At 50.4% G+C, this 13,854-nt stretch overlaps 1 protein-coding gene across 5 annotated transcripts in view; it reads right to left on the reverse strand.

Annotated features, from left to right (window-relative positions):
- Positions 1 to 1,077: 1,077 nt before the first annotated feature.
- MGMT (O-6-methylguanine-DNA methyltransferase) overlaps positions 1,078 to 13,854 on the reverse strand; it is a 312,701-nt gene continuing 299,924 nt past the window's right edge. For 4 of the 5 annotated variants that reach the window (XM_020978344.2, XM_020978343.2, XM_020978342.2 and 1 more), the window contains 2 exons: positions 3,880 to 3,937; positions 1,078 to 1,370 (listed from right to left, as the gene is read on the reverse strand). In XM_020978344.2, coding sequence (XP_020834003.1) covers positions 1,204 to 1,370; positions 3,880 to 3,937 — 225 coding nt within the window. In that variant the 3' untranslated portion in view covers positions 1,078 to 1,203. Of the gene's footprint in view, positions 1,371 to 3,879; positions 3,938 to 9,048; positions 9,998 to 13,854 lie in introns of those variants that run through there. The other variant, XM_020978345.2, reaches the window with a different exon arrangement.

Consider the following 13,854-nt stretch of genomic DNA (forward strand, 5'->3'; position numbering starts at 1 on the left):
CCTTCCCTCTTCTTCCTTTTCCACCTGTGCTAGACTTGGCAGGCCAGGGACATCACATCAAAGAAGTGGTCCCCGACAGGCACCAGGCGAGCTAACTTAATTCCCTCCTATCTGCAGAAGGCTCATGTTTTTGGATCTTTAGGGTCACTGCTGAGGATGCCATTCTCAACTTCCAGAACCTGTTTTTTTCTGAATCCTTCTTGTGACATTGGCTAGCTGTGTGACCCTGGGCCAAGCACCTCCCTATTCAGCCTCAGTTTCCTCTTCTTTTAAGTGGGGCTAAGGCTATTGGTAGCACCCAGTTTCTAGGTTGTTGTGAGACTCACAGGAGATGATGCTAGTAGAAAGTTTTACAAAACATTGACGGGCTGTATTTCCCATCCTCAGCATCATCTCATTCCTCTCATTGTTTTGGGCAAGGTGCAGACAGAAGCAGTTCAAGGACAAACCATTGACATTAACCCACTTGTTTCGCTTAGTCATTGTTCGACAGACTCCTGAGCAGGCAGATCAAATACCTGCTGCGCCCCATCCTGTGCAGGTTCACCGAGAGCATTCTTGGGACCTCTCCAGGTGCGAGTAAGAGGATGGGGAGGAGGACGAGCCCCACAGCCTTTCCCCACATGGTTGTACCTTCTTTATAGAGTTTGTAATACACACACACACACACACACACACACACACACACATAATTTTTTGGCCTTCATATTTTGGAAACTTTTCTTCCCTGCACCTTGGAGATGAGGAGCACTTGGGATGGTGAGGTCTACTAAAATGGCGTTCTTAAGCATTTTTATGGGCTAATATTCTGTTTGGGGGATCATGGGCAGCAGTTTGGACTGTGATGATGCTTCATTTGGGGGCCAGGTTGCAGGTGGTGTTCTCCAGGGCATTCTAAGGTTGGAGTGTGGAGAATTTTACCCGTTGGTCCCTAACAGACAGCCAGCTTCTGATGGATAACTCCCAGGCACCAGGTCAAGTCTTTTTGACCTGCAGAGATGGGTAGTACAATTGCCATCATTTCTAATTATTATAAGTTTTTTTTCTTATTAAATACCTCTTAATTTTGTATTTAAATTAGTGTTAGTAGCTTTTATTAAATACCTCTTCCTAGAGGCAGTTTGGGTAGTAGAAAGTGTGCTGGGCTTTGTGTTACGTGACCTGTGGATGAGAGGGTAGAAGTGTACACAGGGAGGTCAGGTATCAACAGTATGGATGAACATGGGTGTCCTCAAGCGAATGAGCTGCTGCCCCCTTAGATGAAAGGGACAGCCCCTTCGCTCTTCTATAGCCAGCCCCATTAGACCGGTCCCCGTGACAATGACGTGTGGCCGCTTTCATATGGGGCTGATACTTCATGAGCCAGGCCTCTGAGGAAAGAACAGAAAGGGAAGACAATTATCTGCATCTTTGGGAGTCCACCAGAGGGAGAAGGAATTAGCGGTCTTCTTGATGGATGGAACACTGGGGAGGGGAGAGTCTTAGTGATCTAAGCACATGTGCTTGAGAGTAAGACCCAACTCTCACTTGCCCATGAAAAAACCGCAGGGCAGAGAGTTCTGCAGACAGTGGATGTCGGGAAGGGCATTTCCACGAAAGCCCCAACAAATAAAACACGTGATGGGCCCCATGTTTACTCTCCTCCTAAATGCTGAGTTTCCTGTCAGTCTGGCCCATTGCAGAGGAAGCTTGTGTAGGAGGTGATGACTGTGGGCATGCCAGTGTGTAGTAACAGCCGCCTCTGGCCCCCAAGCCAGGCTCACTGCTGACGGGGCAGCCACGAGGCTTGGGCTCCCAGACCATTTAGACAGACTCTGTGGGACAAATGGGTTATTTTTAATCCTCCTTCCTTGGGAATCAAAAAAGTGGGCAAAATCACTGAGTTAAGTATTTTGAAAACTTGCCAATCCTAGGTAAATCTCACTCTGGCTGGGACCAGTGCCAAGTGAGCTAGTAGGAACTGACTCCCACATCTGGGATTAAGAGGATTTTTGTTCAGTAATAGTATCTTCTACTTATATAATGTCTTTCATCCACAAGGATCTCAAAGCTTTTTATGAATTTAACCACTTTCATCCCCAAAGGGCTACATTTGTATCTGGGGTAAGAAAACAACAACAATGAAGAATAAGGAAGGCCCACTTGGAATATGAGAATCCTGCAGTGGGTGGAAATGATGGCGGCCAGATCTTGGGTCGTGCGATGGGTGGGAAGGTAGCCAGGCGCAGAGGGGGATCCTGCCCCATGTGGAGAAATGGGTGACCACTACTGGACTGGGCCTTCACCTCATATTTTTATTCAAAGGACAAAATTTTGAGAGCCCCTAGGTGGTGTAGTAGAAAGAGTTCTGGACCTGAAGTCTGGAAGACCTGAGATCAAATCCTGCATCAGACCCTTCCTAGCTGTGTGACCCTGGGCAAGTCACTTAACCTCTCTCTGCCTCACCTTCCCCTTCTTTGAAATGGGAATAATAATAGCACCTTATCTCCCAGGGTTGTTGTGAGGATCAAAAGAAGTGATACTGATAAAGCACTTGGCAAGCATTAGAGCACTCAGAAATGCTCACAGTTATTAGATATCTTCTACGTACACTGTGGTTGTCTGTTGCCTTCTCCATTAGGAGGTAAGCTCCTTGAAGGCAGGGACTGTTCTTGCCTTTTACTGTATCCCCGGTGCGTAGCACACGGCCTGACACCAGTCAGTGCTCTGTAGGAGCTCATTAGCTCCAGTTGAGTCTCCCACCAAGGTGGAATGAGGGCCCTGGAAGGCGTGATATCATGACCAAGGTTCTTGATCCGCCTTCTTTGGTTCACCTCCAAGTTTGCTTCCTGTAATTGCCATCCTACCGCCAGGACGGCCCAGACCTTATGCTCTCATCCACTCCATTTTTCTGTGTAGTCACAGTAATCTAAACAGGCAAAAGCTGTGTATTCTGCACAATATTACATGTTGCTTCATGTTTGGACACTGACATTTTCTCCTGCTGGGTTTTTCTTGATTTGAGTCAACAAACCAATTTGGAGGCAAGCATATTGCCTGTTCTTAAGCACAAAACAAATGCTTTTCAGCAGGAGGGAAAAAAAGGATTACTTGTGGTGGGAGGCTTGGCTATGAATGTTCATGTGAGGGTGGGGTGGGGTGGGGTGGCAATGGGGAGCTCAGGTCCCACATGGCAGCCTATGTGAAAGCATCCTCAGCCCCACAAGGCGATTCCAGATCCAGAGGAGATTCCCACGCACATTGGAAGAAAAGAGTGCCAGGTCACTAGGCAGCAGCTAGCCAAGAGCCTTTCTCTTGGTCAGTGAGACCCCTTGCTTAGGCTGCAAGGGTAACTGCTTTTTTCTGGTCCTTCCTCAGAAGCTGGTATATATGGATTGAGACCATGTATGCACACACTTACCTTTTCACTGCCCAGAGAGAAGGTTCCAGGGAGGCTGAACTTTACACACTCCAGAGCGGCATCTCTCCCAGAGCCATCTCAAACCAGCCTGAGTTCATTTCTTTTCTTCCTTCCTTCCTTCCTTCTTCCTTCCTTCCTTCCTTCCTCCATGCATTCATTTACTTGTCTATATATCTATCCATCCATTTATTCATTCATTCATCTCTTTATTCATTCAACCATTAATTTATCTAGTTATTCATTCATTCATTCACTTATCTATCTCTCCATTCATCCATTTATCTACCTATTTACTTATCTATTTACTCATCTATCCATCTGTCCATCTATCCATCCATCCATTTAACTATCTAGCTATCCATTCATTCACTCATTTGCTTATTTATTCATTCATCCATTTATTCATTTATCTAGTTATTCATCCATTCATCTATCTATTCATTCATCCATCTACTGTTTCTTTGCTTATTGATGCTTACCATTTAACTTCTGTGCACATGCCTCTTTCTGCATGTCTCTTGGCCGAGCATCAGGGCACTGAAGTAAAGACAACAGCAAGTGAAGACATTAGGACCGAAAGTAAGATACCAAAAGCGGCAGTGCCCCTCCCCCAAGCTGATAAGTTACTGTACGGGATTGATCTTCATTACTGTCCATGTGGTATTTTTTTTTCTTGTGGCTCTTTTCAATGAAAAAAAAATAATGAGAAACTTTAAAGGCTTGTTAACAATATCCTCTCATCAATCAAAGGCCTGTCAGTGCCCTGCGCTCACGTCAATTTTCACCTTCTTCCCAGCTACCCTCTGTGACTTGCTTATCCACTTTCCCACTGTAATAGAAAGATTCTTGTCAGAGCCGACTTGGGGTGATGGAGCCCAGACGCTCTCCATCTGTCTGCAGCTGGAGCCGCTCGGTCCAGAAGCCTCTGGACTCCTGCCCTCAGCGATGTCAGGCCAGGCCGTACCTGCAGTTTCTCCAGCGCTGGGCCTGGCTCTCAGCTGCCACCTCGACATTACTTCACACAGACGGGGGCTGCTCTGGATCCACCCCTGTCCAAAGCTCGGCTTCCATCTCAACATCTCCCGAACTGATAACGAGTAAAACTGACGTGAACTTTAGTTTTGGGAATGCCAACTTTTAATCCAATGCCCTCGAACCAGAGAAATACAGCCCAGTTCAGAGGCCTGCAGCAGGCCAAGCAGATTTACATCCTAATCGCCTCCATGCTACAGACTGCCCTTTTTTACTGACCCATGGAAATGAGAGAAAAGAAGCAAGGCCATTCCACAAACAGTGGGTGGCTGGACCACAGCTGGGCACACTGGTACTGATGGGGAACGTGGGGGGCTGAGGGGAAGGGGATGATTTTCTGACTGTTTTTCTGGGATCATCTTTGGAGTGAAGTAAATCAAATAACTTTACTCACTCTACCCTGCGGGCCTCTGTCTCCACTGCCTCCCCTATCCCCCATGTCCTGCATTAAGCCAATTTATTTATCGCTCACACACTGTCCAATGGGCTGCTGCAAACAAAAGGAGTCCTTAGCTCTCTGACCAGCTCCAGAGTTGGATGGGTGACCTGCCTATCAATACGCCCTGGCACTCCTGTTGTAAGCTGAGGTTAGTGTTGGGAACACTGTCCATTGTTGTCAAGGCCACCATTGCAGGAGAAGCAATGAGGAGGATGAAGAAGGGTGTGTGTGTGTGTGTGTGTGTGTGTGTGTGTGTGTGTGTGTGTGTGTGTGTGTGTATGTGTGTGTGTGAGAGAGAGAGAGAGAGGGAGAGAGAGAGAGAGAGAGAGAGAGAGAGAGAGAGAGAGAGAGAGAGAGAGAGAGAGAGAGAGAGAGAGAGAGAAGGGGCGCACTGGCGTACAGTCTTGGCCAAGGGCACTGTCAGCTCCTGGCCAGCATTTTAAACAATGCTATTATGTTTTTGCAGGATTCGGGCAGGGATTACAATTAAATCTGGGAACACAATTCTTCAAGGATTTTTACATTCCAACAAGAATTTTACTGAGCAATTACTCCTGAAATAGTACATAAATCTTCCTGGACTTTCCTTGGATTCCTGCACTTAAGTTTCTAAGCAATCTCTCTCTATAGATTTTTATTCTTATGCTGCATTTTTAAAGGCAACGAGTCAGGAGGAACATCTGTGTTCATCAACAGTTTGGGAAACACAAAAAAAGTTTCAGCAGAAATGCATCATTCTTATTCTATAATAATAATGAGAGTTAGCATATATCATCTCATTAAATGTATACTTTGCGGCTCTCAAATATGGTGCCATTAATAACAAAATTAATAACAGAGACTCACCTTTTTCTATATCACTTGAAGGCTTGGGAAGTGCTTTATCAAATTATCTCCTTTGAGTTTCCCAGAAATTTTGTGAGCAAGGAGCTCTGGTATTCCCATTTACAGATGGGGAAACTGAGTCAATCACTTAATCCCCTTAGTCTTGGGGTTTCTCAGCCAGTGTTTAGGGCTACATTTGAACCCAGATCGCCCTTACTCCATCCCTTTCTGCCATTGTATCAAAGTAGAAAAATGCAAAAGGTATAGAAATTAGCATCAGAGATGATGGGCCCCGTCTTTTGCATATTATTATTAGCCCACCTCTGACCTGGATCATGCCCAGTGACTGGACACCTACTAAGAAATAGGACATCTTTGAAATACTTGGAGAATTAAACACAGATCACCCTTCCCACTGTGCTCCCCAAAGTGCATTTACTCTCACCTTAACCCCCCCCCCCCATGGTATGGGTCGTGGTCCTTCTCTGCACAGTATTCTCACTTAATTATTTTAATTGCTGCTGCTCCAATGGAAAGCCCCCACCACGGTCCTCCAGTTCTGGGTGGGTCCGCACGCTCTCACACAAGCCTCGCTGTGTTGCTGCTGGGTTCCCACCACTTCTGGAGACTCACCCTCCTTTCGGTGTGATTTTATTGGAAAGCTTTTGTTTCCATGGGGGCAAGAGAAATGACAGCCCACTGCAGATCTCAGCCTCAAGGGCATCCGTTTCACTGGAAATGAGCTACCACCAAAACAAATGCTATTTCTGAATCTTTCCTTATCTTAGTCTCGGGAAATGGGCAACCCCAGCACGAGCCGGTGGCAGACGCCACCGCGCCGGCTGCCCTGGCTGCTCAGTGGCTCGGTGTCAGCAGTTCCCAGAACTCTGAGGCGGAGGGGAGGAAACCTGATCGGTCACTGGAACCCAATCCCGAGGCACAGAGAACTCCGTGCTCCTCCTGCACTTCCTGTGGAAGTGGACCTTTGCGTCTCCTCACACTCCTCTGGACAATCTCTCTTCCACCCACTGGCCAGAAGGTCTCCCCCTGGATGCCCGGGGCTTGTCGTGAGCCGCACAAGACAGTCGGAACCGGGGCCTCCAGTTTGCTGGAACCCTCTCAGAAAGCAGCGTCTGCGGTGCCGCAATGCGAGGGTCCACGTTGTGTTTTCTCAGCTCGGCTATTTTGGCCCGGTGACCCGGCATTCGCTGCTCAGCTACTCTGCGCAACAGGTATAGAGCTGTCACCATCCCACTCGCGTGTCTGGACCGATGACGGTGGCCGTCTAACAGAGCAGAGGGACTGGGCTAGTGCAGGAAGAGACTGGAAGGGTGCACTGGACGATGCAGGACGCATGGAGCCAGATGACCTGCCTTCTAACCAGAATGGCTCTGCCTCTGTGGCCTTGGGCAAGTCACAACTGCTTTGGGACATTTTCCTTTTCCATAAAATGAGGGGGGAGGTGATTTAAAGGATCTCTAAGGTCCTTTTATTATTGTTTTTTGGAGTGGCAATTGGGGTTAAGTGACTTGCCCAGGATCACACAGCTGGTAAGTGTCAAGTGTCTGGTCTGAGGTTGGATTTGAACTCGGGTCCTCCTGACCCCAAGGCTCTATCCACTTCACCACCTACCTTCCCCTCTAAGATCCTTTTAAGGTTTAAATCTGCGAGCCTATGACATTTATTCATTCATTCTGTATTCACCTGGTTCATGCCATCAGTGACTGGACCCCACCTGAGAGGCAGGGCATCTTTGCCCATTAATTCACTATCCATGCAGCTCATTCCTACTGGCACCCTACGAGTAAGAAGGAAGAAGGCTCCGGCACCCAGGGAGGCCCCTCCTACACACCCATGTCTTTTTCTGAGAACACTGAGGTTTGGGGTGGCTGACCCCCTCCTTCATTAGCATTCACCCCAGAGTGAAAACGAGTGCTTTCTGAAATTCCTAACCTACAAGGGCCACTTTTCATCAGCCCGGGAGGATGGCAACTCGTCTTTTGCCCCCTCAGTGGACCCCAAAGACCTGTCTTATAATATTCCTGAGGCTGTCGGGCTGAAACACTGTAAACAAGGCAACTGGGAGATTTCTGGTTGGGTTGCTCATTTTTAAATTCATTCTTAAAGAGGAGGGGGAAAAAGTGGTGAGTGAGGGTCTTCTGCACACTTAGTGGAGCCCATCCATGTAATTCTTCTTAACGACAGTGCCCTCTGTTGGAAAACACACAGCCAGAGAAGAGATAGCTGGGCCTGGAGCAGACAAATGAACTGGGCTCTGTAAACTCCCCCGGCTCCTGTTCATGCAACACCCCCGCCCCAAGCTCCCCAACCTCTGACCCAGCTTCAGGCAGCTGACCTCAGGGATTCCCTTTTCTGTTCTAAAGCATTTCCTACTAGACTTAGGTGGATGTCCCTGTCTTGGATGGGGAATCCAGAGGACGGCCTAGCCCTCTCTACTCACCTTCCAAATTAGTAGAAAGAATGCCCAGCCCTCCCATAATGCAGAGTGCACACAACCAGAGGGCGCGCTCTGCAGCGGCCACCCCCTGGCTCAGTTTTCTGGCTTCTCGGGGCAGAAGGCAGGCATCCTTCTCCACCCCCACCCCCGTGAGCTGGGCTGTCTCTGTCAACAAACCCAGCTGCCCAGCCTGGGCGCTTCCAGGAAGCTGGGCTGGGGAACTGCAGAGGGCCAAGCACAAGGAGGTGATAGAAGAAGGCCCGTGGTTTATTTTCGGAGGGGAACGTTCTGGATGAAAGCAGCAGTGCTTGGGAGGAGCGTTCAGGGAGCGGACACCTGGGAGCGAGAGCACGAGCCCACCTCTGCCGTCAGCGTTTGGCACAGATGAAAGCACCGCGCCTCTCCATTTTGGGAGGCCACCATGTTGTCTTGGGGTAATTCCTCGAGGTTTGGGCCGTGGTTTACATGGTCCCCAGAAACCTTGCCCAAAACTGCTGGTGGAGGGGGCCTGGTAGGACCCAGCTCGTCTTCTCCATCCTGCGTATGATTTTGTTTAGGTGCACACGTGCACATTCATAGATCCCTCGCACTTTCCCTGCCCAGCTAATTACAAAGTTAAAATGACAGCATGTTCAAGAAGGGTGCACTGTGGCTGGAAGCGAATGTCTGGAGATACCTCACCTACGGGAAAGGCCAGCAGTGAAGGCAGTCGGCCTCTCCGCCCGCCTTGCAGCTCTCGGGCCATGAACGGCAGGTAGAGTCACTGACCTCACCAGCTTCAGTCCCCTCAGAGCAGAGACCATCCAGAGGCCCAGGGGGAACCTGGAAGCTGCCTCTGTGCCCCTGACCTGCTGCCTACAGGAAGGCAAAGTCAAAAGCACACCGAAGAGAGGATGCAAACCTTGATGTAAAGCTTTATTTCTCAGAAAGCTGCACCCCAAACACCTCAAATGCAACAGACATCAGCAGAAGCAAGCAAGCAACTCTCTCCCCTGCCCTGCCCCATCACATTCCTAAAAGAAGGCTTCTAGGTCTGGCTTTGGTGACGGCAGGAAGAGCAAAGCCATAGACTGCCACTGTCTCAGCATCTCTGGGAGTGGGAAGGGTGATTCACTGGTGATTTCCTTGTGAAGGGCGGTGAAGGAAGGGCTGGTGTTGAGAGCTGTTTATGGAAAACACCATTTCCACAGTTCAGACCTCAAAGGGAGCAGGAGAATCTCGGGCAGCACTGTTGGCAGGGGATAGCTTTGCAGCCCGCACAAACACCCGAGGGGCAGCTTCTGCCGGGCCTTTGGCTCCCAGCTGCCCCCTTGGTGAGCCAGATGCTTCCTTCCAGGGGCCCTAGCACCCCTCACTCAGGGCCTCTCCTACTACCTTATCCTTGCTTTAATGGGCATTAAAAATAGAACACAAACAGGGTTGGAGATGGGAACAAAGTGCAGGTGGGGATGCCAGGCGCCGGCTGCCGGACTCGCCGCCAGGAAGGGGGCACCGGTGGGGTCCCCTGGGAGCCAGCCTGGTGCCACCCCATGCTGGCCCCCAGCCCCTGGATGCTCCATTCTACCTGCGTAAGCCTCAAATGTTTATCCCTTCCACCCCCCCCCCCCGCCCCGCTAAATTCTGCCTGTGGATGCACGCATTACGATCTGGCTGGGAAGCTACGCCGTGCTGGGCCTGGGGGGAGAAGCGGCTGGTGCTGGCATGGGCAGCCTCAGTCAGACCACTTTCCTTTCACGCGCTTCTCGTGGCCCAGCAGCCATGCCTTCACACCCACTCCTCCCGTGTAGTTGCCAATTTTTCCACTGCTACAGATCACTCGGTGGCATGGAATTATGATTGGGACCTGGAAGAGAGTGAGACAGGAGTCACTGCTTGGGGAGGTTCTGAGGAAGTTGAGGGGTCAGCGACAGTGCCACCGGGGCGGGGCAGGGGCCGCGTCAAACTCTGCTGGCCCAGTGGAGCGGCAGGGCTGAGGATGGTTATGGCACCCTGAGGCCCCTGGGCGACAGATCCTGTAGGTTCTCCAAGGGCTTCTGCAGGCCAAGAGCACGGGCACTGAGGGGTCTGGAGAGGGAGAGAGGCATGCCCAGCTTTGGCCTGCGGGAAGATGACATGAGCTCAGGCTAGGACTGGGAAGGCTCGACGGTGCATATGGGCCCACACCCATCCCTGGGGATGCCTCTGCTCTCCCAGGTCACACCACTATCGCCAGGGGCCTGCTGGACGATCCAGGCAGACGGAGACGGAGGACCTCAGCTCAGCTGCCACGCAAGAGGGTTCCCTTTGAACAAGGTTGATTTTGGCTTCCCTGGGCGCAGTGAGAGCCAAAGCCTGGACTGTGGGTTCTCTCCCATGGTGGGTCTAGAAGCGGTCAAGATCCCACCACCCAGGAACCAAGCTGAGAGCTCACAGATGTCCAGTGTTGCAGACCTTGTTTAAGGCGGGGGCTCTTAAGAAATATTTTGATAACCATTTCAGTCTAAGTGGTTCTCTTTGTGATCTCTGTATCTTCATATATTTTTAGAAACATGATTGTGAGAAGGGCCCAGAGGCTTTCCCAGATGCCCAAGAAGGCCTAGGACAGGAATAGGCTCTAAAGGGGACTTTCTAATGGCAGTGGGTTCAAGGCCAGGAGGTCTGTCATTTTCATTTGAAGTGTCAATCTCTCTCCCAAGCCTTAACCCCATCACTTTCCATCTCTATGATCCCGAGCAAGCTGCAATCACTCATCTGTAAAATGGGTGGAGGGGGGGAAGGACCGGTGGTCTTTGTCTAAGTCTCTCCCACTCCATTCTAAATCTACGATCTGAGAAACCGCAGAATTGCCACATTGGGGTGGGAGGGGTCTCTGTGGTCCTTGGTCAGCCGGCAGGTGGTGGTCTCCTGACTGGGCTCTAGTCACCACTCTCCTACAGAGAGTAGAGGATTCCGACTTAAAAAGGAAAACCAAGAATCATGAAAGGCTTGCAAAGAGCTCGCCAGCAGTTCCTGAGCCTTGTGGGGGCTTGACAGGTGCTCAAACATGGGCCAACATGGGGGGGCGGAATCTCAGAGATCAGGGTTCCAAGTGTCTCACCTCAACCATGAGGAAACCAGGAGTTCTGTCACCATAAAGAATTTCTGCAGTATATTTATTTAGGGTTCCACAGCCTAACCTGAAACAAGGAATGCAAAAGAACATCCCAAATAGATCACCGTAGACCATCTAGCTTCCACGGGCTTGGCTTATCCCCTGGAGATGGACCAAAGACAGGCCGTCAATCATTCAAGGAGCGCAGGAATGCTGGCCACTATTTCTGTTACTGTTATTTCTCTGGCTGGGCATGGGCTGAGTGCACAAACTCTCAGATGGACAAATGGTTCTGAGACTCCTTGTGGCCCTACCTCTACTTCCTAATGGTGCCCACCCTAGCCCTCTCCCCATTTCCCTCTTATTATCAGCAGCCACCTCTTCCTCTTGCCTCCTACTAATTAGCAATGGACTGGCCTGGTGCCCCATTACTATACTGAATGCTCTGCTATGAATGAGCAAGTGAAAATGCCTTTATGAAGACTCGTTGATATGGAAGTAACGTGGCAAATAAAGGGCTGTATTTGGAGTTGAAATCCTGTCTGATCCTGGCCAAGTCCTTTCCTCTCAGCCTCAGTTTCCTCACCTGTAAAATGGGGATAATAATGACACCAATCTCCCAGGGTTATTGCTCAAAGAAAGTCACATGTGTAAAGCACTGCAGAAGCGGTCAGCTCTAAGGGGCTGTGGGTGTGAGGCTGGGCTAATGTCTGCCCCAAAAGGAGGGAATCTGGTTGCATCTCAACGACCTCTGTGGAGGGAACACTTCTGACTCACAGGAGGGTGACACGATGAGCACAGGTGCGGGCAGGCCATGGGGACAGTGAGCTGGGGCCTTAGCACCACACAATCAGAGGACCTTAGGCCTTAATCCAATGCCTTAATTTTCCAGATGAGGAAGCTAAGGCAGAGAAGGGTTAAGTGACCAGACTTAAAGTCAGCCCACCATGCACAGCCCACGTGACTGTCCAAACAGTATCCTTGCCCCATCCACAGGCGTGTATCTCCTCTGATTTGTAGACCATTAATAACCTGCTCTTTTGAGTAAAAAGAAACTTCCCCCAGAATTCTGGGGAAAGTTAGTGGATCACAAGAAGGGCAGAATTCCATCGTTTTTAGTAGTGATCACTATTATTCCTGAAATGTCTGTCACAGGAAAACGAGCACGCTGTCTCCAGGGACAGAGCGATATTCACTCCAGTGCCTCCTCACCAAATCCAGCAGTCCAAACAGGGCAGGAGCTGGGGGCAGTCGGGATGGGAGCGACGACCCACACTCTGTGTGATTGTCACAGGGTTAGGTACAAAATGGGGAGCTAACCTGGTCCTCTTTCCTCCAACCTGCTCTTTGAAAACATAAAATGAGGCCTGCCCGCTCCCTTCCCCAGCCAGGCATTGGCGATGCAGCTGGGCGGGGGAAGGCAGCTGCACTCCGGCCAGCTTCTCTCACTCCCTGACTCTCACCATCTGCATCACGGAGAGACGTGGATTGCTGCGCTTCTCTCTGGCCTAATTCTGCTGTCAGCTTGATGGCCATTAAAGTGATGAGACTTGCTGAAGCTTGCAGGGGTCCTGAGGACATTTTCATGGGAGGCCTTCTATCCCTTCCTGCACGTATCAATACTGAGAAGCTCCTCATGCGAAGAGCCCCTCAAATCCTCCTGCCGGGAAACCCAACCCAGCCCGTGCAGGGATGCAGGCTTCAAGCAGCCCTGCTCTCACGCCATCAAACTTCCAGACCTACGGATTTGTCTCCAACAAAAATCCCAGGAAGGGCCTTTCAATCACCGGCTGAATCCCTCCGACTCTGGTGCCGGCTGAGCATTTTCTCCAACTCTAAGTGCGGTAGCTGCCCACAAGGGAAAGAGCTTGTTTTCGCGCGCAGCCTCATCAATACCTAAATCCTGGTGTCCAAGTGACACGGAGATGCCATGATCAATAACTCCCCGGGTGTTTTTTCTTCTGGTCAGATGGCTCAGTACAACTGACAGTCCTGACACCTAGAACATGACGCTAAATCTTTATCTGCTGCCGCCCAGGAGCTGGCAAGACAAGCCGCTGGCTCATCAGTGCTCACGGCGAGTCGCGAATGAACCAACTCCTGGAGAACGCGTTTGTCTAGAAAGCGGTGGGGAGGGCTCACTGCCCAGAACGCTGACCGCCTCTGAAGAGCACTGAGCCAACGCTGGTCGAGGACAAAACTGCGGGAATCGGGCTGAGATTGGGGGGTCATGGGGCAGCGAGGTGGCAAGGCGGATGAAGCACCGGCCCTGGCGTCAGGAGGACCCGAGTTTAAGTCCAGCCTCAGACACATAACACTCAATAGCTGTGTGACCCTGGGCAAGTCACTTCCCCTCAACTGCCTCAAGAAAAAAAAAAAAAGATGGGAGGCTCTGCTCGTTCCGGCTCCTCGATGGGATGCAATGGACAATGGGCCAGCTTTCCCGAACGCATGACAGGCTGCCAAACTCAAAAACAGATCACCGAGTTCAGAAGGGAAGTGACAAAAACAGCCAGTCAAAAACAAATTAAAAAGCCACCCACCACCCAAGTTCCCCATCCTCCTTAGCATCTGTCTCATTGCCCGGCCCTGACTCTGGAAATGCCTGACCTCGGAGAGATGGAAAACAC

Source organism: Phascolarctos cinereus, unplaced genomic scaffold, assembly GCF_003287225.1.
Source record: "Phascolarctos cinereus isolate Bilbo 61053 unplaced genomic scaffold, phaCin_HiC Scaffold_3;HRSCAF=262, whole genome shotgun sequence".
Taxonomy (NCBI): domain Eukaryota; kingdom Metazoa; phylum Chordata; class Mammalia; order Diprotodontia; family Phascolarctidae; genus Phascolarctos; species Phascolarctos cinereus.